General features: G+C 57.2%; 2 protein-coding genes across 6 annotated transcripts in view; one reads left to right on the plus strand and one right to left on the minus strand.

The window, feature by feature from the left end:
• Positions 1–7,132, plus strand: part of BCL9L (BCL9 like) — a 28,545-nt gene extending 21,413 nt beyond the window's left edge. For all 5 annotated transcript variants that reach the window (XM_070473492.1, XM_020871973.2, XM_020871971.2 and 2 more), the window contains 4 exons: positions 74–158; positions 258–2,541; positions 3,013–3,294; positions 3,728–7,132. In XM_070473492.1, the coding sequence (XP_070329593.1) occupies positions 74–158; positions 258–2,541; positions 3,013–3,294; positions 3,728–4,821 (3,745 nt within the window). In that variant the 3' untranslated portion in view covers positions 4,822–7,132. The remainder of the gene's footprint in view (positions 1–73; positions 159–257; positions 2,542–3,012; positions 3,295–3,727) is intronic.
• Positions 7,008–19,918, minus strand: CXCR5 (C-X-C motif chemokine receptor 5). Its single transcript, XM_020872016.2, has 2 exons — positions 19,587–19,918; positions 7,008–9,748 (listed from the first exon to the last, which is right to left on the minus strand). Exons 1-2 carry the CDS (start codon positions 19,641–19,643, stop codon positions 8,681–8,683), a joined length of 1,125 nt encoding a protein of 374 aa, XP_020727675.1. The 5' UTR covers positions 19,644–19,918; the 3' UTR covers positions 7,008–8,680.
• Positions 19,919–20,318: the final 400 nt, after the last annotated feature.

Below are 20,318 nucleotides of genomic sequence, written 5' to 3' on the forward strand. Positions count from 1 at the left end.
GTGGGGTGGGTGAGGTGGAGGGCTCCATCCCACCCAGCGCTCTGAGCTGGCTGTGCCCGACCCTCCTGTGCAGGGCTGCGGAGGCTGTGCTGCAGGGCCGAGCCGACTCCATCCTCGCCTACCACCAGCAGAACGTGCCGCGGGCCAAGCTGGACCAGGTGAGTGTGTCGCCTGGTCCGGGCATAGGGCTCCATGAGCAGTGGATGGGCCACAGCCTCCCCGACCCATCTCATGGGTCTGCCTTTGTCCTCTCGCAGGCCCCCAAAGTGCCGCCCACCCCGGAACCGCTACCCCTGAGCACGCCGTCAGCGGGCACCCCTCAGTCCCAGCCTCCACCTCTGCCGCCACCGCCACCCCCAGCTCCAGGCAGCGCCCCCCCTGCTCTGCCTTCTGAGGGGCCTCCTGAGGACGCCAATCAGGACCTGACGCCCAATTCAGTGGGAGCTGCCAGCACGGGCGGCGGAACCGGGGGGACCCACCCCAACACCCCTACAGCTTCCACCGCCAACAACCCGCTGCCTCCTGGAGGAGACCCCAGCAGCGCCCCCGGCCCCACCCTGCTCGGGGAGGCCCCCACCGGTAATGGGCAACGGAGCCTGGTGGGCTCGGAGGGCCTGTCCAAGGAGCAGCTGGAGCACCGGGAGCGCTCCCTGCAGACGCTTCGAGACATTGAGCGGCTGCTGCTCCGCAGCGGGGAGACTGAGCCCTTCCTCAAGGGGCCCCCCGGAGGAGGGGGTGAGGGGGGACCACCAGCACCAGCCCCTCCTGTGCCCCAGCAGCCACCCACGGCCCCGCCCAGCGGCCTGAAGAAATACGAGGAGCCCTTGCAGTCCATGATTTCGCAGACTCAAAGCCTCGGGGGCCCCCCGCTGGAGCATGAAGTGCCGGGGCACCCCCCGGGCGGGGATGTGGGGCAGATGAATGTGATGATGCAGAGGCTGGGCCAGGACAGCCTGACCCCCGAGCAGGTGGCCTGGCGCAAGCTGCAGGAAGAGTACTACGAGGAGAAACGGAGGAAGGAGGAGCAGATCGGGCTGCACGGGGGCCGCACGCTGCAGGACATGATGGGCATGGGGGGCATGATGGTGAGGGGGCCGCCGCCCCCCTACCACAGCAAGCCGGGGGATCAGTGGCCCCCTGGGATGGGCGCCCAGCTGCGGGGGCCCATGGACGTTCAAGATCCCATGCAGGTCCGGGCTGGACCCCCCTTCCCTGGCCCCCGTTTCCCAGGCAACCAGATGCAGCGGGTGCCAGGGTTTGGGGGCATGCAGGGTATGCCCATGGAGGTGCCCATGAATGCCATGCAGAGGCCTGTGAGGCCAGGCATGGGCTGGACCGAAGACTTGCCCCCTATGGGGGGGCCCGGCAATTTTGCCCAGAATGCGGTGCCCTACCCAGGTGGGCAGGGTGAAGCAGAGCGATTTATGACCCCTCGGGTTCGTGAGGAGCTGCTGCGGCACCAGCTGCTGGAGAAGCGGTCAATGGGCATGCAGCGGCCCCTGGGCATGGCCGGCAGCGGCATGGGGCAGGGCATGGAGGTGGAGCGGATGATGCAGGCGCACCGGCAGATGGATCCGGCCATGTTCCCTGGGCAAATGGCCGGCGGAGAGGGCCTGGCGGGCACTCCCATGGGCATGGAGTTTGCCGGAGGTCGGGGCCTCCTGAGCCCCCCCATGGGGCAGTCTGGGCTAAGAGAGGTGGACCCGCCCATGGGGCCCGGCAACCTCAACATGAACATGAACGTGAACATGAACATGAACATGAACCTGAATGTGCAGATGACCCCGCAGCAGCAGATGCTGATGTCACAGAAGATGCGGGGCCCTGGGGACATGATGGGGCCTCAGGGCCTCAGTCCTGAGGAGATGGCCCGGGTGCGGGCCCAGAACAGCAGTGGAATGATGGGAGGCCCGCAGAAGATGCTTATGCCCTCACAGTTTCCCAGCCAGGGCCAGCAAGGATTCTCCGGGGGACAGGGACCCTACCAAGCCATGCCGCAGGACATGGGCAACACTCAAGACATGTTCAGCCCTGACCAGAGCTCAATGCCCATGGGAAACGTGGGTACCACCCGGCTCAGCCACATGCCCCTGCCTCCTGCGTCCAATCCTCCGGGCTCTGTGCATTCAGCCCCAAACCGGGGGCTGGGCAGACGGCCTTCAGACCTCACCATCAGTATTAATCAGATGGGCTCGCCGGGCATGGGGCACCTGAAGTCGCCCACCCTCAGCCAGGTACACTCACCCATGGTCACCTCGCCCTCCGCCAACCTCAAGTCACCCCAGACTCCCTCACAGATGGTGCCCTTGCCTTCGGCCAACCCGCCAGGACCTCTCAAGTCGCCCCAGGTCCTCAGCTCCTCCCTCAGCGTCCGTTCGCCCACTGGCTCGCCCAGCAGGCTCAAGTCTCCCTCCATGGCGGTGCCTTCTCCAGGCTGGGTCGCCTCACCCAAGACAGCCATGCCCAGCCCCGGAGTCCCCCAGAACAAGCAGCCGCCTCTGAACATGAGCTCTTCCACCACCCTGGGCAACATGGAACAGGGTGAGTCAATGGGGCTGGACAGGTGGGCCCTGGACTCACCTCTCAGGTGGGTGTGTTCTTGCCCAGCGTGTGTGTGTGTGTGTGTGTGTGTGTGTGTGTGTGTGTGAGAGTGAGTTAAGGGGTCTGTGCTGGGGCCCAGAAGTGGGATGGCTCTGCTGGAGGAGCAGTCGCTGCCCCCCATGTGTGAGCTTCCACAGGGAACACCGTATTCATCTAGCAGGGATTTCAAGGGGGGGAGGGTCATATTTAGGATCTCCTTTCTGCTCAGGGCCCTGAGGCTACAGGAATTGCCTAGAGATGGGTGGACTCTAGTGATCATGGGGGAACCCAAATGGACAGGACACCTGTGCCTGGGAGTCAGGTGGAGGTCTGGGAGCTGACCTCTTCCTAAAGCCACAGTGTGAGCAGCCAAATTCATCCCGGCCTCCCCAGTCACCAACCCCTGCTCTCTCTGTCTCCCCGCTTCTGTAGGTGCCCTCCCACCCAGCGGCCCCCGGAGCAGCTCCTCAGCGCCTCCCGCCAACCCCCCCGGCGGCCTTGTGAACCCCAGCCTGCCGTTCACTTCCTCCCCAGACCCCACGCCATCCCAGAACCCCCTGTCTCTGATGATGTCCCAGATGTCCAAGTACGCCATGCCCAGCTCCACCCCGCTCTACCACAATGCCATCAAGACCATCGCCACCTCAGACGACGAGCTGCTGCCCGACCGGCCCCTGCTACCCCCGCCGGCACCGCCGCAGGGCTCTGGGCCAGGTGTGAGGACAGGGAGGGGGTCCCAGGGAGAAGAGCCCACACGGGCTCTGGGAGGGCGAAGAGTGGCCATGGCCAGCGATCGCCCCTGTGGTCACGCTGGCTTTTTTGTGCTTCCAGAGGGCCCTGGGCATCAGGGGGTGTGATGTCCTGGGACACAGTTCCCACTGGTCGTTCAGTGAAACCAAGCCCGGCGCACTGGAGTGGTCTTTCCAACATCTACTGGTGTGTCCCTGGGTAACTGGGCCAGAGCTTGGGTCTCTTGGCTTCTCACCTAAATGCCTCGAGTCCCTGCTCTTGCAGCTAGGGCAGGCCAGTGGTGAAAGCCGACATCCCTGGCACCAGCCTGGCTGGGGCATGGAGAAAGGACTGAGTTCTGTAATCTGCCCCAGCTGGGTGCACACAGTTCCTGACCCCCGTTTCTCTTTCCCCGCAGGGATCAGCAATAACCAGCCCAACCAGATGCACCTGAACTCAGCTGCTGCCCAGAGCCCCATGGGCATGAACCTGCCAGGCCAGCAGCCCCTGTCCCATGAGCCCCCACCTGCCATGCTGCCCTCCCCCACCCCTCTGGGCTCCAACATTCCACTGCACCCCAACGCACAGGGGACAGGAGGGCCCCCTCAGAACTCGATGATGATGGCTCCAGGGGCCCCGGACGCCTTGAGTGCCCCCTGCGGGCCAGTGCCCAGCTCCTCCCAGATGATGCCCTTTCCCCCTCGGCTGCAGCAGCCCCACGGTGCCATGGCCCCCAGTGGGGGCGGGGGTGGGGGCCCTGGCCTGCAGCAGCACTACCCCTCAGGCATGGCCCTGCCCCCAGAGGACCTGCCCAGCCAGCCGCCAGGCCCCATGCCCCCGCAGCAGCACCTGATGGGCAAAAGCATGGCCGGCCGCATGGGCGACGCATACCCCCCGGGCGTGCTCCCCGGGGTGGCATCAGTGCTGAATGACCCCGAGCTGAGCGAGGTGATCCGGCCCACCCCGACGGGGATCCCCGAGTTCGACTTGTCCAGGATCATCCCCTCGGAGAAGCCAAGCAGCACCCTCCAGTACTTCCCCAAGAGCGAGAGCCACCCCCCCAAGGCCCAGCCCCCCAATCTGCATCTCATGAACCTGCAGAACATGATGGCGGAGCAGACCCCCTCCCGGCCCCCCAACCTCCCGGGCCAGCAGGGTGTCCAGCGGGGGCTCAACATGTCCATGTGCCACCCCGGACAGATGTCCTTGCTGGGCAGGACAGGTGTGCCCCCGCAGCAGGGCATGGTGCCCCACGGCCTGCACCAGGGGGTCATGTCCCCCCCGCAGGGCCTCATGACCCAGCAGAATTTCATGCTGATGAAGCAGCGGGGCGTGGGGGGTGAGGTCTACAGCCAGCCCCCCCACATGCTTTCCCCGCAAGGCTCCCTCCTGGGCCCCCCGCCCCAGCAGAACCTCATGGTGTCCCACCCCCTGCGGCAGCGCAGTGTGTCTCTGGACAACCAGATGGGCTACCTCCCGGCCCCAGGCGGCATGGCCAACCTGCCCTTCTAGCGGGTTCGGCGAGGGGCTGGAGCTGGGGCCATGTTGCAAATATGATAACCTGAAAAAAAGTTTCTTCCCCTCCAGTGTTGGGATGGCCTGGGTCAAGGGGTGGGGAGGAGGGGGCTTGTGTAGGGAGCGGCATTTGTGGAAACCAGATGTGCTGGCAGCTTACGAGAAGTGGCAGAGTGGGGTGGGGGATCTGGGGGTGGGATTGGTTCCATTTTGGCCGCCAGGACCGCCGCTCCCCTTCTCCTCCCAAGTCCTATGGAGCCTTTCCTGTTTCTCTGCACCCACCCTCTTCAGCTTTGCTGTCTGAGTCCTGTATCCTGTATCCCTGTATCGAATCCTTGGCCAGATTGGAAGGAGAGAAGTCTCCCCGTCTTCTCTCTCCCCATCCCACTGCTCTCTCCTCTTGGAGCTTCACTTCCCTCCTCTTGGTTTCTCTGCCCCCCTCCGCCCCATTTTTTCCCTTCTGTCTTCTCCTGCCTCGGTTCCTCTTCCTGCTGTGGCTGACCCCCTCTCCCACCCCAACCTGCAGGCGGCTGGCCAGGTGGGCAGGCGCCAGCTGTAGCTGTAAATAGAGCGCTGCGCTTTTGTGCCGGTTTGTGCGTGTGCTGTATTTCTGTGTTTTGATAGAAGTCACTCAGAAAAAAAAAAAAAGGATAAAGGAAACCCTCCCCGTGCCCACCCACTGCCCCTTCAAATGATTGCCCTTTCCATTTCCCCTGGACCCAGGGACATGCAGTCCGACATACCTACCCTCTGCAGGGCAGTGTCTCTGGGTCCAGAAAGGATACCATTCCCGAGCCCTCTTCCAGCGGTGAAATGACATAGCTACTATCCCCACACCTGAACTGAGGTCAGACCACCTTAGGCTTCCACCTGGTGGGCCCCAGCAGGGCTGAGACCTCCCAGGGCGGCAGCCTGTCTGCTGCTGAGTGATTCAGGAGAGCGTGTGCAGGTGCATGCGTGTTTGCCCCACACAGGTGACACGGGGGCCCTGGCTTCCCAGCTGTGGATGTCTGGTGTCCCCTGCTGCTACATCTTAAGCCAGAACTTGAAGTCCTTGGTCCCCAGTCTGGGCTGAAGGAAAGGACGAGGCAGAGGCTGAGCAGGCGGCCCCCCACCCTGGGCGTGGAGCCTTGGAGGAGTAGCCTGGGGGCCGCAAGCATCCTCTGCTGCAGCGGCTCCGGGCCAGGTAGCCCCCAGGGCCCTGGCTCTTTCCCCAGGCTGCCACCTACTTCCTGTCACCAAAGGAGGAAGGAAAAGGGTTAGGCTCAGTCAGTCTGTCTGTCTCCACCTGCTGAGGACAGAATAGAGAAAGTGTTCGGCGCGGAGCAGGGCCGCGTCCTCCGCGTCTCTGCCTCCCAGTTCACTGGCACAGTCCCTCTGCCCAGAGCTCGGGGCTCCCTGCCCACCCAGGCGCAGCCACTGCCTTCCAGTCAGCCCCCGGCCCTTTCCCAGAAGAGCTCCCCCCTCCTCTGGTCAGAGCTGAAGCCATACACGGTTGGGTGTTTTGCCCCCGCCCCGCTTGGCCCCAGGAGTAAAACACTTCTCCTTTTCTCACTTCCTTCCCTGCCTTGTGAGGTGGCGGGGCAGTTCCCTGGCTGAGGCCTTCCGTGCCCGCCTCCAGGACCCAGGGCCGTTTCTCGGCTAGGTGTCTTCTGCCATGGCCCGTCCCTGGCCTTCCTGACCTGAGGGGGCCTGGTCTCCCTTTGGCAGCTGTGATACAAAGGGAATTTGTCCTCGCTTCTCCCAGTCTGGTGCTGTCCTCAGTCCCCCGTCGGCCAGGTCACGCGCTTCCTCCAGGGCTGGCTGTGGGCTCCTGCCTCCCCCAGCCCCTCTCCAGGGGGCCAGGGCCTGGGGCTCTGGGTTCAGGGGCCACCTGCCCTCCGCCCCTCCAGACGCGTTCCCGCCCTGTGTCCAACCTGGGCCCCGTGCCCCTGAGTCTCCCACCCCGACCCAAGACTCCCCAAGCCGACTCTTTTAAGTGTTTCCTGCCCAGAGGAGAGACGGGTCAGACTGAAAAGGGCCTGATGCCCTCCCCCTGTCCCTCTCCTCCCACCTCTGCCACCAGGCTAGCTTCCCAAGGTGAACTCCACAGGCCAGCTTCCCTCCATCCGTGGCCACACCCCCAGCCATTTTGTACCATTATATAAATATATATATATAAATATAAATATATAAATACAATATGTGAAGACATCTTCTTCGTTTTTATTTTGAGACAATTTTTAGGCTTGTTCCGGGGCTCTCTGTGCTGCCTGTACTGTATTGACCTGTTTTATAGGTGCCTTTTTATTAAAAAGACAAAATTAAACATCTAGTTTCTTGCTTTCTTCTTTCATGTCTGGCTCCTCCACTGCCCAGCTTACTACTGGAGGCTGGGAGGAACAGGGGACCCCAGGGTTCTCCAGTGTTCCACGGTGAAGACAAGAGTCCCTTGGGTTATAGATCTAATCTTCCCTGCAGAGAGGCTTCTTAGGGACCTCCACTGACGGGCTTGAGTGGGCCTGAGCAACCAACGTGTGCCCTCGGCAAGTGCAGGAGTCCTTGATATCCCATCTGGTCAGGCCAGAGGCCGGGGAGGAGGCAGGAGAGCCCTCCCTGGGTGGCAGGCAGGGGGCAGGGGCAGGAGAGGTGCGGAGCTGCTTCCTCCGGTTCCATTTGAGTAGTACCCTCTCAGGGCAGGGCTCAGCTTCCTGGAGCCTGGGGACTTCGCTGCCCAGGCCTGCTTGTCACACTGCCCAGCCCAAGGGGGTGCTCCTCAGCTCTCACTGAGGCCCAGGGAGATGGCCCAGCCTGCAGGCAGGGGGCTGGGTGAGATGACCCCCAGGGACCCTTTAGGTCTGTCTGTCTCCTCAGGAGTTCTCTCTCTCCACTGACTCTTGGCTAAGTGCCCCCTCTGCTGTGGTCAGATTCTCTCTGCGGCTCCAGGGGTTACCCTGGCAACATAGTTTGTGGGGAGAGGGGTGGAGGGAACACATCTCTCTCCTTCCCCATCAGCTCCCAGATCCACCAGGACCTTGGACCACACTGGGAGCTCTCTGCCCTGGGCAGAGAAGACAGCTGGCTTTGGTGAATACTTGGGCCTCCTTGGAGCTGGGGAAGGAGAGTCTTTTCCTTTCCTTGGTTGGGCTCCTCTCAGCTGTCCTTACATCTTCTCTAGGACACTGGCTGGTCTCCGAGGGTGCCTGGAGTCTGCCCTTAGTCTGTAGACCTCCCAGGGCCCAGTGACGTGGGGCTGGCACAGCGCCATGTTGAACAGAGCCAGGCAGCCACGTGGACCGGGTCAGCCTGAGCTTTCCGCCTGGTCAGAACACCGCAGGGCTGGGGACCTGAAAGAATGTCTGGGCTTCTTAGTCACCGAGACATGTCAAGGCCACACACGCTCTGTTGCCAACTGACCTCTGGCTCTAACCTCCATCCACCCCCTGGTGCTCAGCTTCTAGCTTCTTTTGGCAGGTGAGGTGAGGAGATAGGAGTGGTTGTGGAGGTATGTGGTCCATAAGATGACAGACTATATTCTGGAAGGGGAATGACTTTCCCTATTGGCAGGGGCAGAAGTAAAAGTTGCTCCTTGAGCTCTGGATGGATAGGATGAGCGCAGGCAAGTGTGGTCCTCTCAGCCCAAGGGCACAGGTATCCTTGGCTCTGCCTTTGGGACGCTGTCCCCTCCCTGGACCCCAGCTTAGATGTGGGGCTGGGAGAAGAGCCTGCAAGGATGTCCTGGAAAGAGGGGTTGTTTCCTCCAGCTGCCCCATATGAGGATACTGGCCAAGGCGAGCTCTTCGGATCCCAGCTCCTGTGATCCCAGCATCTCTGCCTGCCCCAAGGAAAGCAAAAACAAAGGGGAGGGGGCTGGGACCTAGAAGGTGGTGAGGGAGGTGGCGTTCTCTGACTCTGAGAGGCTGCTCTTGCGCCAGCTGGGGAAGAACTGGCAAAGGGAGGCAGGGCCGGTGCAGCCCAGCTTGGTCAGGAGCCGTGACAGGTCACTGCGGAACTTCACGCCGGCAAAGGTGTAGAGCATGGGGTTGAGGCAGCAGTGGGCCAGGCCCAGAAACTCGCTCATGGTGATGGCCATGGAGAGATAGCTGTCCAGCTCACAGCTGCTGCCGAGCATCTTCAGCCTTGCTAGGGTGTCGAGGAAGATAACGATTTGGTAGGGTGACCAGCAGAGAAAGAAGACACTTGTCACCAGAATGGCCACTCTGACCGCCTTCTGCCGCTGAGGGCGCCGCTGGGCCTGGCACAGCCTGTGCACCACCCCGACGTAGCACCAGGCCATCACCAGCATCGGCAGCAGGAATCCTCCGATGTGGTAGAGAAAGCGAGAGGTGAACCAGGCGTTGGTTTCTGCTTGGTTCTCCTGGGAGAAGGTGCAGTGCGGCAGGGAGTCATTGTAATGGGGTTCACTGACCTTGGCGAAGAGGATCTCCGGCAAGGCGAAGAAGAAGCCCGCCAGCCAGATGGTCGCACAGGTGATATGGATGGAGAGGAGGCGGCGGTGGCGGTAGGCGTGGACGGCGTGGACGATGGCCAGGTAGCGGTCCACGGCAATGCAGGCCAAGAGCAGGCTGCTGCAATAGAAGTTGATCTTGTGCAGAGAAATCACGGTTTTGCAGAGGAAGGTGCCCAGGACCCAGCCCACGGAGCTCTCGGCCACAGCGAAGGGCAGGATGAAGACCAGGAGGAGGTCAGCCACCGCCAGGTGGAACAAGAAGGTCTCCGTAGAGCTGCGCGTCTGCCGGTGACGCTCCAGGATCACCAGGACCAGAATGTTGCCCATCATACCGAGGAGGAAGATGAGGCCATAGGCCACGGGCATGAACACGGCCTTGAAGGAGGTCAGCAGGGGCCCCTCGACGGTGAGGCAGACGTGGTTTTCCTTTATGGGGGTCTCCGTACTGTCATTGTAGCTCCCTAATTCCTTGTACTCCAAGGACAGGAGACAGGAGAGCAGAAACTGAGAACCAGTCTTTCCTCTCAGAAAGGGATCCTGACTCTCTGGTAAAGGTATCCTGTTCCCTTCCCCCACAACCCTGCAAGCTAACTGCTTTTGTCCTTGCACCCCCAGGCTGCCCACAAATCAAATCCCAGTTTCCCTTCGTGTTCCTCCAACAAATCACTTTGCTTTTTCCAACTTCAGTTTTTGTCTGTAAACATCCCTCACTGGGTAGTGACGAAGACTAAAGGAGGCAATGTGGCATGGGAACATGAACTCTGGAGGGTGTACACCTGAGTGTCATTTCTCATCTCTGAGTCCTCAGGTGTGGAAGGCTGCAGGCTCAGGGGGCTGGGATCAGGACTTCCATTTGGGGAATGAATCTGGTTGGGATAAGGAGTTCCAATTCTGGACGGGACAGGGGGCACTAAAGCCTGCGTGTGTGTGTGCACCCAGTTGCTCAGTTGCATCTGACTCTTTGTGACCCCATGGACTGTAGCCCATCAGGCTCCTCTGTCCATGGGATTTCCCAGGCAAGAATGCTGGAGTGGGTTGCCGTTTCCTTCTCCAGGGGATCTTCCTGACCCAGGGATGGAACCTGCATCTCCTGTGGCTCCTGCATTGGCAGGTGGGTCCTTTACCACTGAGCCACCTGGGAAGCCCTACTAAAGCCCAGGGTCCTGCTGAAGGGGTGGATGCGGATATGGGCTGTTGGCTTCCTCTCATTTTGTCCGCTTCTTCCTGAGTGCCTTCCTTATAACCGAAATTGTTGTGAGAGCCTCTTGTTTTGTTTAAAGTGCACAACAAGCTCAGGTGTGTAATATCTCTGTTTCACCGATGTTTTGCTAGAGAACAGGTCTGCTTGAACCCATGTTGATGTAACTTCCACCAATACACGGCACTGCCTGGGCTGCCCTGCCTGCTACTCCCTGTCACCTGCACACTCCTTGCTCTGCGCCCTTCTCACTTCAAAAGCAGAGAGCCCAGAGGCAGAGGAGAGCGATAGGAGGAAGTAAGGGAGGCACGAGGGTGGTGGTGGGGTGTGGGGGTGGATACCTGCAGCAGGGGGGTGCTGGGGGGGCTGGGGAGGGCTCCAAGTGAAGGGCATGTGCCCACTCTGTTTCCGGAAGCTCACTCCTCCCCCCACCTCCCCCCCTCTGCCAGCACTCAGGTTGTTTACCGAGCAAACCGCAAAGGAAGGCAGGGTGCCTGTTTTCATACCTTTCACTCACAGCTGTCCCCCTGCACCTGCTCCTCCTCACTTCCCAGCTCTGTTCTTCCCACCCCTCCCCTAAACAGACCCCCCTCCACGGCATTTCAAAACCACTCATAACCAACTTATGTGGGCTCAAAAAGACACTTCTAGAAATGATGAACCCCTGGGAGAGAGGAGCAGGGACTTGGCACCCAGGCTCTGGGTGCCCTCCTCCCTGGAGAGTGAGGGTCTCCCCACAAGCGGGGGTGGCTGCACTGCTAACCAGGACCCCAGCTGGGGGTCATCCACTTGCTCTCAATGGTTGGGAAGACCCATTCTCCAGCCTGGGTCTTTCCTTCTGGTTCCTGGGGCAGGTGGTTCTGGAAGAAGGGGTTGGGGGTATACATAAGTTTAGTGGCAGAGCCATAGGCTTGCCCCGATCTCAGCATCCTCTACCAAAGCCCTAGCCCTTCTTCACGCTCATGCTCAGGTCTGAATCTCCCCACAGTCCCATTCCCACCAACTTCTCCACTCTTGTCCAGCTCTTACACAGAGGGCAGGATGGATGGATTTTCCAACCCACGAACCTCATCACATCAGTGTCCTGCTTAAAATCTTTTACTGTTCCCTGGTACCTCTAAGCAGTGATTTTCTTATCTTTTTTCCCCCCATTTTCATACTTAAAAAAAATTATTGGAGTATAGTTGATTTAAAATGTGTTAGTCTTATTTAATAGCAAAGCCAATTATAAGAAAAAGTCATGTTTGGGATCAAGTTCATCAATAGAAGGTTGGAAGACACCAATATGTGTGCATACACACAGCAGACTACAATGCAGTGCTCAAAACCAGATGAGGTTTATCTGTATGTTTTCTTAGGGAGAGATGTGTACCTTACATCCCTCAACTTCAGAACTAATTGGAGGGCATCCCATAGAGGACGAGTCCATGACTTTCTCTGCAGGTTTTACCAGGGATGGGGTAGAGGGCAAGGAGAGAGCCTCCTTGAAACCAGGACACCCTTGTCACATGCAGTGTTTCACATACTAGATTTTGTTTTAGAATATGCTTCTGCTTTCATTCAAAAGCCATAAACTTGCAGTACCAGTGTGCCAAGTCAATTTAGTCGTGTCTGACTCTTTGTGACCCTCTGGATGGTAGCCCACCAGGCTTCTCTGTCCCTTGGATTCTCCAGGCAAGAATACTGGAGTGGACTGCCATGCCCTGCTCCAAGGGATCTTCTCGACCCAGGAAGAAGAAGCCACATCGAACCCACGTCTCGTGTCTTCTGCATTGGCAGGTGGGTTCTTTACTGCTAGTAGCACATGGGAATTAGGGTGAGGTCTAAACTCCCCTACAGGACCTTTACATAGTTGCAAATGTATATTTCCCTGACCTTTCAAACTTCATCTCTTTCTCTTCATAGCTTTATTCCTCTCCTTCAGAGTCCTCTCCTGACTGTCTGCCCCCATCACTCCAATATAGTCCTCTCTCTAAAATTCTTCCTTGTGCTGAGGAGTCCTTTCTTCCAAAAGCTTACCTGATTCTATGCTCTGTCAAGGCCCCACTCAATCCCACCTTCCTATGTCCTTCCTAACTCTTCTGGTTGGAATTATTGGGTTGGCCTAAAAGTTTGTTCAGGTTTTTCTGTACTGTCTTACGGAAAAAGCTGAACAAACTTTTGGGCCCTCCCAGTACATTCTCTCTTCTTCCGTCACAAGTGCCTTTATTATATCACTCAGGGCTGGGATGTTCATGGCCTCGGTACAGGGCGAGCTCCTGGAGGCAGGCCTTCTGTGTCCCCCTTACAAGGCAATGTGTTCTGCACATGCCAGATGGGCTTCAGAGAGCAGTTTCAAAAGAAGACCAGAGACCCTCATATTCCAGGACTTCAAGGCAGTTCCTCTCTGTGCCCCAGCAGAGACTCAGACACTCCTTCTTACCCTTCTTCAGGTCTTGCCTCCTTCCAAAATTCTTGACAGCCTCAAGCCTATCGAGTTCTCTATCCATACTGGGAGCTATTTCCAACATCGTCATTGAATAAAACCCTTTGATTCATCCTGGAATTCAGCAGGAGTTAAGGAGAAAGCAGTGAGATGAGCTGTCTTCATGCAGAACAAAGCAATGGAGACAGAAGCACAGGTGCAGGGTTTGGCAGTCAGTGGGACTGGGCTGGACTCCATCTACCTCGTGGTGGGAGCCTGGTGGTCCCACCACCCAGTACAGCCAGCCTACCTGGCCCAGGACCACTCAAGACCTGCTGGCTAAAGCAGCTAGGTTGATGGGTTAAAGTCAACACAGAGAGATGTGTCCCTTGGACCCCAAAACCCCCATTTCCTGAACCAGGTTTAGAGAAGGATGGCTGGGGTAGGGGGTTGAGGGAGGGCTTCCCAGGTGGCGCTAGTGGTAAAGAATCTGCCTGCCAATGCAGGAGATGTTAAGAGACCCAGATTTGATCCCCTGGAGGAAGGCATGCAAACCCACTCCAGTATTCTTGCCTGGAGTATCCCATGGACAGAGGAGCCTGGTGGACTTCAGCCCATGGGGTCACACAGGGTCGAACACAACTGAAGTGACTTAGCACACACACATGGGAGTAGGGAGTTAGGGGAGTGGGGGACTGTCTCTTCTTTCTTGCCGAGAGGTGGTTGTTCAGAATGCTCAAGCAGAGAGGAGAAGATGGAGGAAGCTGGTTTGAGGAGTACTGAGAGGCTGCGATACCACTCAGCAGGAGGTGTCAAACAGATGGTTTTTGGGGCCTGGGAGTGGCACGTGTTAAACTATTTCCCACAGCCAGGGGATCCGGCACCCTTCCCCTTCCCCAAATCATGGACAGAGGTAATCGCACAAGGCTGACTCTGGCCCAGCGGGAAATCGGAAATCGGGAATCCTGAATGTCATGGGGAATGGGGCATGGAGGGGCCCCCCAAGACTCACACCCAGAGGGAGTTCATTGTGGGTGATATGGCCTTATTCTTTGCTATGACAAGTTTCTGGAACCCACGCCCTCAGGCACACATACCCTCTGACAGCAGTGTGTGCCCTGTATAGCCTCAGACATGAGCCAGGTGGGGCCATGACAGCATGTAGCATGAGCAGGTGCCCAGCGGATAGCAGCCTAACAAAGGCTGGGGACCAGGCCTCAAAGGAGGCAAGAAAACACAGTAACTGGGATGAAGCTGAGCAAAGAGCCAGGAATCTAGGTAGAAAATTTCTATGACCACTGGGGAGGGGCAGGAATGGGGATAGAACATTCTGTGTCCTGGTATTGAGGTGCCAGGAGAAGGGAGGGTGGGATTGCAGTGCTTGGGGTTGCAGACTTGCCTGGTGGTCCAGTAGTTAAGCATCCACCTGCCAGTGCAGGGGACATGAATTCAATCTCTGGTCCTGGAAGATCCCACAGGCTGCAGGACAGTTAAGCCCGTGGGCCACAACTACTGGGCCCACGAGCTGCAACTAGTGAAGCTCAAGTCAGTAGAGCCCATGCTCTGCAACAAGAGAAGCCACTGCAACGAGAAGTCCTCGCTCCTCAACTAGAGTAGCCCCCACTCGCTGCAACTAGAGAAAGCCCGTGCAGCAATGAAGACCCAGCGCACTCAAAAATGAGTCAATACCAATTTTTTAAAAAACTGCTTGGGATTGCAAATGTTACTCTTCCTCCCCTGCTCCGCCCTTCTTTCCTTCCTCTGGATCCCCTGTGGGACCCAGGCCTCCCCCTGGATAATTAAGGCCCCCAGGCCCCATCTGACTTCTTTAAATAATGAGGCTACCTTGCTGCCCTGCCCTGGCCTGTGTGAAGCTCACAAACATTTGCTGACGGTCCCTGTGTCAGCAGGCAGGCATGGGCGGGGGGGGGGGGGTGTCTCGGACCCTCCCCAGGGGTCTGCCCGGGACCCTTTCTTTGCTCTCACTCTCAGCCCTGTCCTGGGTGGCACAGCTGGGGGACGTGTTCAGACGATGCAGAGCTCTCTACAACCCAGAAATACAGGCCCAAACTGACCAGATGGAATTGATCAGGAAAAATGTAGAAACCGAGATGGGGTTTCAAACTTTAACTCTTCAGGGGCAGATGAGGGAAGACCTGACTTAACTGTTTATGAGAAAAAAGACCCGAGAGTTTGTTGACAGCAAGCTTCAGATGAGTCAACAGACTGATGTGGCTGCCAGGAGGGCTCCGTTACCTTATCTAGGTGAACAGAAACCTGTAGGTGGGCAACTGCCACCAACCCAGTTCCTTTGGGCTGGACCAGGGTGACCACTGGTTAAGGGGTCTGGAAATCCCCGCCCTGGGAGGAAGCTTCCAGGTCGCTGGCTGTGGCATCCATGGAAGAAAAAACTTGAGTCAAAGAGAGCTGGCTCCTTCAAGGACTGTAAAGAGCCCCCATGGTGAAGGGGTAGGATGGACTTATTGTGTGAGGTTCTAGAGGGTAGACCGGGAGGAACGGTTCGAGGTTGGGATCAGGGGTGTTTCAGTCAAAGGAGAAAGAACCTTCTAACAGGTTCTAGCTATCCAACAATGGGTTGGGGCCCTTGGGAGGAAGAGGAATATTTGAGGCCAAGTGTGTGGAAGGCATTCCTGCCTGGAAAGCAGGCTGGGCACTGCTCTCAGATGCGCCCTGCTCACAGCTCCCAGACGCTCCACGTCTCGGGCTGTCATTCTCTGCCCTGAGCTGGTTCTCAGCCTTATCTTCATTTGCTTGGGAGTCATTGCTTCTCCAGGTTGTCTGGCCTGCAGGGACGGAATGGCTCAGCCTAACTTTGCTTCTCAGCCCCCAGGAGGGGGGCAGGGCTGCTGAGGGCTTGGCTCGTCCAGGCCCAAGCCCAGGGCTCCAAGGGCCTGAGTCATACTGACTGTAAGAGGTATGGGGAGCACACACAGGCTCCATCTCCTTTTATGTCCCTGGCTGGACATTCCCAAGCCAGAGTCAGGAGCCGTGAGTGGGGCCAGCCAGGCCGTCTCTTATTCTAACTTTCAGTGGCTTGAGGGATCGGGTGGGGGGGTCTGGAGGAAGGAGGCTGGGCTGAGGGGCAAGGGCGGAGGTCTGTACCCGCTCTTCCTTTAGAGGGCCCACACTCCCTAAAGACCATCTGAGACTCTGGCTTGCCATTTGTCTCACCGCCCCCCTCGCCCCTTTCCTCAACCCCAGCCTTCAAGAGTGCCCTGCCAGGCTACTCTTCCATCTCCACCCGAGGGTTTTGGCCATGAGGAACAAGACACTACTCTGGGTGTGGTTCTGGGTGGAGACTTTAAGCTACCCCTACCTCTGCACTGAGTCTCTAGGCTTCAGTGGGTCCCCCTTGGTACCCCAAATCAACTTACACTTTGGGGACAGAGCCACACTGTCCAAGGGACAGGATATCACATCCCTTGGAAACATTTTGTCCCATCATTCCCAAAAAAAGACTCATTCTCATGTCCTGATTTTCAGCGCGAGTTCAGGGCCACTTTTTCAGCCAATCTGCCAGAGGAGTGGACCAGCCACAGTCTGCTTCGTCCCTGAAGGCGAGAATTCCTGATGGAGATTGTGGTCTGTGTGCCTGAGTCCAGGTTTGCTCCCACACCGACCCCTCCCCAGGCTGGCCCTGGGTCTCCCCCTTATTGGACCCTGCCATTCACCCCCAGGCGGGGCCCCTTCCACTGGGGTTCCTCTGGGAATTTCTGATTGGTTTGGGAGGGGGGTGAGCCTCCCCTCCCCCAAGGTAAACCCCAGAAACAGCCTGAACTGGTTTTGGTTCCTCTTCTTGACACCTCCTTGATGAAATGGGACAGTGCGTGTGAACGGCCTTTGCATCCTGTGATGCTCTGATCACGCTGAAGTCATAGTTTGTGGGGGTCATCCCTGGGGAGGGGTCGGGGAATCCAGGCCCTGGGGCTGGGCCAGGCTCCCCCTACTCTATGACTGGTGTGCAGGGTGGGGCTGGAGATGCAGCTTATGACCGGCCCCTGGAGGTACCTCAGGTCCTAGTTCTATCTAGAGGAGGCTCCATGCTTTCAGGTCCAGCTTCCTGTGGATAGAGGCTTTTCCTGGTCTGCCTAGATCTGCCTTCCCAGCAGGATGGGTCCCTGGCATGCCCACTCCAGGGACCTGGCTACTTGTTTCTGGCACCTAGCTATCTAGATGTCTTCCGTTTGGATCTTCCATTCACAGCAATTAGCAATCCATCTCAAGAAAATGGACATTTTAAACAGTTGATAGATGTTTAAAATAGATGCAAGAAGAGGGAGGGGAGACAGGATGGCCAACACTTGGTTTATGGCCAAGAGCCCCCCTGTCCCTGCACTGATCTGAACCCAGCATTGGAGTCTAGAACTCAGTGTTCTGGGAAGCTGAACTGATACTTGATTTGGACAAGGAGAAGGAGGGGAACAGGAAACAAAAAGAATAGAAGCCAGACTAACTCCAGAGGGAGATGGGGAGCTGAGACCCCCAGGAGAATAGCATGAATCAGCACACACTTGGTGAGAGGCAGGTGCATATAAGACTCTTCTGCCACCCTGACATCCCAGGGACCCTGTGTGGGGAGATGCTATGGGGGAGGCTGTCGAAACTGCTCAAGGTCCTGCTGTGAGGGGGTGGGGGTGGAGAGAGGGTCTGTGCTTCTGAGGAGACAACAGCCCTAGAGAGAGAATATATAGGAGGTGAGCATGGGTGGGATGAAGCACTAGGAGCTGGCTAAAGATGAGTCCAGGGCCCAGACGGTCCTGGGATTCCTGGCTCCTGGCCTGACTCTGATGGGGATGGGGTGGTTCAGGCCCACTGGGTTCCCTGGCCCGAGACCACCCAATTGAGGTATGACATGAAGTGAGTCACCAGTTTCTCTCCCCGGCCTGCGGGTTTTCTTTGGTATGTGGGACGTGCCCCACTGTCCCCCTGCCCCCTGCCACCACCTGTCTCTAGTAGGTCACGCAGTGGAGTGAGGCGTGCTGTTAGGGGAACTCTTGAGGTTTCTCAGAAGCCAGAACCAGCCAGGCCTCGAGTTGGTTACTGTGATATCCAACTGGGTCAGGGCTCGTGGTCAGCCTGAAGCTGCGGGCAAAGGAAGATGCCCTGTAACCTAATCAGGGAAGGCCGGGGGCCAGGGCTGGGGGCCAGGGCGAGAGCATGTTGCCTTGTCAGGCCTGGGGGTTTTAATCTGATTGGACTCAGGGCCAGCTTTATGGGCGTGCTACCAGGACAGTCACGCAGCACCCAGCACTTAGACGAGCCCCATGCGTGGCTTGCTGCTCTGTTGTCACGGTCTTGAAATTCTTAATAGGATCCCTACACGTTTAGGTTGCATCAGATCTCTTAATAGGAGACCTACATTTCAGGTTGCATCGGGTCCTGCAAATTAAGCAGCATGTCTGATAAGACTGATGGTTCTGACTCTGCTTTTATCTGGGGGATAGGATCTGAGAAGCCAGATTTTGGGTAATTAGCCCTTCCCCCACCTCCCCATGTTCTACGTATACTTCCAAGTCTTGGGGTCTAGGCAAGTGAGAGGCAAAACTTTCCAAGCAAGTATGGGAACACAGTTGATGGATTTACAGTACAGACTCCAGTCAGGGGAGCGAGAGGGAGTCAGGGATCATCTCAGGGTGAGTTTAGGGCCAGGAGAGCTGGTGGGTAGAGGAGAAAGGGTTTGGACCTTTCATGATCCAATCTAGACTGAGTGAGAAATTCTTCCCCTGGAAGTGTCCTTGGCCACGGGGGAAAGGGAGCAAAGGCCACAAGGAAGTTTCCAAAAGATCCGTGCAAACCATTCTCTGCTGCCCTCACACATACGCCTCCGGTCTCTGGTTGAGTGGTCCCCTACATACATCTCTCACGGACCCAGTGATGACCAAGCCAACTGGGCTCCTCTGTGTCACAGGACAGGCGTGGGTGGGTGTGAGAGAGTGATGCCGGGGACTGTTTTTTTCAGCCCACCCAATAATACCTAGTCTCTAGAGAGCCCAGTCTTCAAAGGGAGACCACAACATACTCTAAGACATTTCTAGGATTAACATAAGATTCTTCCATGCACTTGATACCAGCTCAGTACCACCTGCCCCAGCCCACTGGGGTCCTCTCCTTTGCCAACCATCTCCTCAGTTTAAGCACATAATCCTTGTCTACAAGCTTCCAGTGAGTCATTTTTACTTCTTGGCTAGCTCTTAAGCTATTTAAGGGCCAACACCAGGTTCTCAACTTCTCTACCCAAGAGAGAGTGTTATGCCCTAAAAACAATAATATAGCAAGAGATGACTAAATATACACTGATCGGTCAGCTAGCAGTGCCAACCTCTGGACATGAAGAAAAGTTCCAACATATTTTCCCACCTACCCCTTATTCCAGCCCTAAGGGATGAGAAGAGGAGATCCTATTGAAGAGTTGAGAGGCAAAGTGACTTGTTCTAGGTCCCAGAACATGCCAGGGAGGATGCAAGACCTAAACCCATCCTTCCAGTTCCCTTTAAATAAAGGATGTCTATGTAAACCATAAGCTCTATTTATCTGCTGCATCCATGGAATGAGAAATCAAACCTTAAAAGGCAGGGGCCAGGGAGCCTGCCTAGAGTCTGCCGATCCACTGTGAGAGGGGACTATCCCATCTTCCCTTGGGCCCCAGGCCCAGGATATTTAGAATTCTTGGGCAACCTGTCTGTACTCACCAGGTCCTCCAGGTTGTAGTTCATGAGGTCCATGTCCAGGGTGAGGGGGTAGTTCATGGTTGTAGCCGTATGTCAGCAGACTGGCCACTCTCTGATTTTGAGAGCTTCTCCGCTTGGAGCCTATAGAGAGGTGGCAGCCGTCAGCTGCAAATTTAAACAAATGAACTGCGCGCTGTCTCCTGGGGCTGCATAGGGCCCAAAGCCTGTCTCACAACTCATCACTTTTTTTTTTCCACTGGGTCTTTTCTGTTTTTTTGAAGAAAAAGGGAAAATCCCCACAGCATCAGTGCTAGTCAAGCATTTCAGCTTCTTTCCTGGCAATAGTTATCTCAGGTGGGGCTTATGACTGGTCTGAAGGCTGCCCCTCACTTCTCCTCCCTGTATCTCCACCAGCCTCCCAACAGGGAGTTAGTTACGCCTGGTAATGAAAACTGCCACACTGGTTGGTCAGGGGTGCTTTGTGGGAAACTCCACGTAGAAAGGGAACAGGAGGTGAGCTCTTGCAGGCCCCCTCCTCCAAGCTGCCTCCCAGTCCTCATCTTTCTCACCACTATGGCAACCCAGCCTCCACTGTGCCTGGGACCGAAAGTCCCTGGTCCTGGGAAACCCCTCAGTCCAAGGCAGACTGGGACACCCTATTTGCCATCATCCTTTTGTCCAGGCAGGGGCAAAACCCCTTCCCTTTCCAGCTCAAGTTCAAAAGAGGTTAGAAATTTTCAAAAGGAACAACAC

The sequence above is a fragment of the Odocoileus virginianus genome, chromosome 10 (assembly GCF_023699985.2).
Source record: "Odocoileus virginianus isolate 20LAN1187 ecotype Illinois chromosome 10, Ovbor_1.2, whole genome shotgun sequence".
Classification (NCBI taxonomy): domain Eukaryota; kingdom Metazoa; phylum Chordata; class Mammalia; order Artiodactyla; family Cervidae; genus Odocoileus; species Odocoileus virginianus.